Source organism: Miscanthus floridulus, chromosome 5, assembly GCF_019320115.1.
Source record: "Miscanthus floridulus cultivar M001 chromosome 5, ASM1932011v1, whole genome shotgun sequence".
NCBI classification, from domain to species: Eukaryota; Viridiplantae; Streptophyta; class Magnoliopsida; order Poales; family Poaceae; genus Miscanthus; species Miscanthus floridulus.
Genome location: NC_089584.1, coordinates 114,761,907 through 114,766,072, shown reverse-complemented (window position 1 = coordinate 114,766,072; position 4,166 = coordinate 114,761,907). Strand labels below are relative to the sequence as shown.

Genomic DNA, 4,166 nt, shown 5'->3' with positions numbered 1-4,166 from the left:
CCTAGACAGACGGAACGATTACATCAGGCGCTTCACCTAGCCTGACTCTCTCATGATTTTTTTTTGATCTATTCACTAGCCGGCTATCTTATCCTTTCACCTACACTACTGCCTCATCCTCTCTCTCCCCTCTCTCTCTCTCTCTCTCTCTCTCTCTCCACGTAATCACAGAGCAAAACAGCTGGTAAGACTTAGCCAACCCTTTTTGGTGGACATCGCCATCGATTCAGAGCAGCGCCTCCAACGATTCATGTAGAGACGCAAACTAATGGAAATCAAGCTTCTCTTAATCGAACGAAATACCTATCTTTTCAGCATAGACTCCCCATTCCCATGCATGCGAAAGCCCATCATGACATGATAACCTTTGGTCATAATAATAGAGTAAAGATATGGTCACATATCATCTTAAGCAAGAATTTTGTCCAGCTCATCCAGAAGCCGTCGTTGGTACTCGATCATCTAGTCATCTTCATCCATCAAGCATTCAAGCACATGGCAAGCACCACTGATCTTAGAGATCTCCTGATCTTAACCCAGTGGTAAAGCGAAAATTTTTTGACGATTTTTTATTTTGCTAGTTTGAAGTTTTAAAGTGATGTTTAGCAGAACGAAACATAATCGAAACGGTTAGTGAAATTTTCGCTTTTTTTTATATAATCAAAGCGCTTGATGAAATTCTCGCATTTTTTTATTAATTGAGACCGAGATTGAGAAATTCGATTGTATTCGGAAAAAAAAAGTCGCACCCGAAGTAACTCGCGGTGAATCCACTGCCGTCCACCCCACCACGTCCCTGTACCCTCCTGACGCGTCACTATTGGCACGTGTTACAAGACCGTAGCTTCAGCGGACAAGGGTAAAAATGTCTTCCCTTTCCCTTTCCAATCCCCTCTCCCTCACAACCAATATCGCATTGAGAGATCGTTCATCGTATCCTCCTCCAATCCTCTCCCGGGATTTCCTCCTCCGGCTATAAATTTCCGGCTCCGGCCCCAATTCGCCCAATCCAGATGCGCAAACATCGAGTCGTCTCATTCGTGGCTGCCCTGCTCGTGCTGCTTGCCCTCGCCGTATCGCCCACCCGCAACGCACAAGAGGAGTCTATGGCGTTGGCCGGCGGCATCAAGGACGTGCCGGCGAACGAGAACGACCTCCACCTCCAGGAACTCGCCCGCTTCGCCGTCGATGAGCACAACAAGAAGGCCGTAAGCCCTCTACCCCTTTTCTCTGTACCCCTTCTCTGCGACGTGCCCGGGTTCTGCTGCGTGGTTGTGCGGTGCTCACGGCTTTAGGGATCGTATGAATGAATTCCTAGGTAGCAGCTGCCTCGTTTTGGTCTAATTTGACTCTCTGTTGGCCGAATTGCCGAAAGTATACTTGATGTCCCAAACTCTGTAAATCTGAACTGCTTTACGGAGGCATGACGTTGAGCAATTGCGATACAGATATAAATAAAGATTTCCTACTGACCTGATTATTAGTTTTTTTTTCCTTCAGAGGTTCAGTAGGTAATCTTGGTTATGCGAAAATTTCTGATGCCCATTGAAATTCATGTGGTCCTGGATTCATGAGTAATCACCTATCACCACCCAAGAGGTCACCTGAAATAACGATCAACATTACTAATATTGAACTTTGAAGCCTAGCCAAATCAAATATTAATAAATTTGACAGGTTTCAATCTTTTATGGTAAAGATACTCAGTAGAGGTAAAGAAATAAAGATTGTTCACGCTTTACCACTATCTCTATGCAATCACAAAACAAATGGTACTAATTCACTGTTTCTATGTGTGTGAGGCGGTAACTTGTTGTACACGAGGACCTCTAACAGGATTGATTAGTCAGATATAGGTGTGCTAACTCAGTAATTGCTTTTCGTTGTTCATTAGCAAAGTAGTAGTCACTTTAGCCTTTGAAAAGATATATGCTAATGTTTTGGTCCGCGACAAATGCGAAATTTTGGATTGCAACTAACCTTTTGTGTTGCCCTCTGCAGAATGCTCTTCTGGGGTATGAGAAGCTTGTGAAGGCCAAGACACAAGTAGTTGCTGGCACGATGTACTATCTCACTGTTGAGGTGAAGGATGGCGAAGTCAAGAAGCTCTACGAAGCTAAGGTCTGGGAGAAGCCATGGGAGAACTTCAAGGAGCTGCAGGAGTTCAAGCCTGTTGAAGAGGGTGCTAGCGCCTAAGGTAGATTTGTGCATATTTTACATACTGTCTGATAACTATGTTTATTTTACATCCTTAGACCTTAGTGATAACAAAATGAACAGTTCTTCCATAGTAGAATTAGATTGGTCCCTTCCCTTTTCAAAGGGAAGGGCTGGAGCTCTTCCATTCATTTAAGGTAGAAGAGCAAAAAACAAGTTTCAGGCCGTGCGAGCCACACTGCTCAAGGCCAACAACCGGCAAGAAAACTAGAGCCTGGACATGGAGAAGCAACCAGGCTATCTCTAATGAAAAGCACATCTCTTTTGAGTGATGTCTTTTTTGGCCCGTACTGCAACATCATTGGATGAGAGTCTTTATGTTCCATATGATGTAAATTGCCACGAAACAATTTATATTAGGCTTAGACAATTTAGATTGGTCCTCGAAACAACCCTGTGTCCATTTTGTGTCCTTCCGTATGAAATTGTAAACAGTTGGCAGAGAACCCTTTTGTTGCTTGGTTTGTATGGCAGGGCAGTCAGTGATACAGGCCCAATTCTGTTCATTGCTGAACAATCAACAATGTATTACGAGATTTTTATATTAGGTGTTTAGCTTTTCACCAGTCATTGGGAGAGTTTTATCTGACATGATACATTGATCAAAATCTACCAATTGCAGGATCTCTCGTCTCCATGTGCAATTTGCTGCCTGAAGCACAAAACAAAGTTGCAGAATAAGGTGCTTCGGAACATACCAGAGCATGCTCCCTTGTGTAATTTCATAAAATTACAGTGCTCTTAATGTAATATCTTAAATTGCCGTGCCCTGTGTAATAGTAGTATCTTGAATAACAGTTGCTGTTATGGATTCTAAAGGTCTATTAACTACCATCCATGTCAGAATTCTCATATTACTTTGCTGAAGTCTTTGTTGGAATATACATGTGCTTTGCTGAAGTCTCTGTTGAAATTTTACATGCAGATTTTTTATATCACATGACGATCCCGTCCCATCTCAGCTTAGACAATTCAGATTATATCTTGTAAACGAAGCAAGCGCCTAGAGTGCAAAGTCAGCTACACCAGATGACCTGGGAGGATATGCTTGTGAATTGTGATGACTTCGGAACTGTTTGTGTGCCTTAGACTTCAGGATAATCATAAGTTTTTGCGTTCGAATCCAGTTTGTTCTTCGCTTAGGATGGGTATGCACACTGTTCGCTTGGGCTTGTTTGGCTTATAAGCTATACTTTTTTAGTCAATGAACAGCATTTTTCTCTCACACCAAATCAGTCAACAGTACTTTCAGTCATGGCTTATCAGCCAAACAAGCCCAAACGAATAGAGTGATGATTGTTGCGTTTGACATCTATAGCCCACACAAGACGAGCTATCATACACGAAAATTTACGGGAGCTGCCTGATCTACAAGTGGGTGTTTGGAACAACTCCGCTCCACGTTTTTTTTAGCTTTGCTCCACGTTTTTTTTTTGCCAACCGTTTAGCTCCACTCACTTTACTTGAGAAAAAAAAAGATAAAGTTATGAGAGCAGCTAAATGAATGTTCCACGAACTCTGGATTTTTGTGTGGAGCACAGCGGTGGATCCAGCAATCAGGACCTGTGGGGCCAGCTAGTAGGACTGTGGAGCCAAACCATATAGGCTACAATAAATGTCTATTTACTTCATCAAAACCTGTGGGGTCAAGTGGCCCCACAGCTTGTGCCCGCATCTGCCACTGGTGGAGCAGAGTTTGTGGAGCAATCCCGTACACGCTCTAAAACTGTCATGAGTAATTTGGATTTTTGGTAAAGTGACTTCCGGATTTGCTGCTCGAAAAATTAAAACCTGAACAAATTGGTTTTGGTTAAATCGGTTTAACCGCAATATAGTCTACTCATTAAAACAGTCATGGGCAATTTGGATTTTGGTAAAATTACTTCCTTATTTAATGCTAGAAAAATAAAAACCGAAACAAAATTGGCTTTGGTTAAATCGGTGTAACG

The 4,166-nt window shown here is 42.5% G+C and overlaps 1 protein-coding gene across 1 annotated transcript; it reads left to right on the top strand.

Annotated features, from left to right (window-relative positions):
- Positions 1-894: 894 nt before the first annotated feature.
- On the top strand, positions 895-3,117 carry LOC136453147 (cystatin-1-like). Its single transcript, XM_066453721.1, has 3 exons — positions 895-1,208; positions 2,002-2,197; positions 2,840-3,117. Exons 1-2 carry the CDS (start codon positions 1,014-1,016, stop codon positions 2,194-2,196), a joined length of 390 nt encoding a protein of 129 aa, XP_066309818.1. The 5' UTR covers positions 895-1,013; the 3' UTR covers position 2,197; positions 2,840-3,117.
- Positions 3,118-4,166: the final 1,049 nt, after the last annotated feature.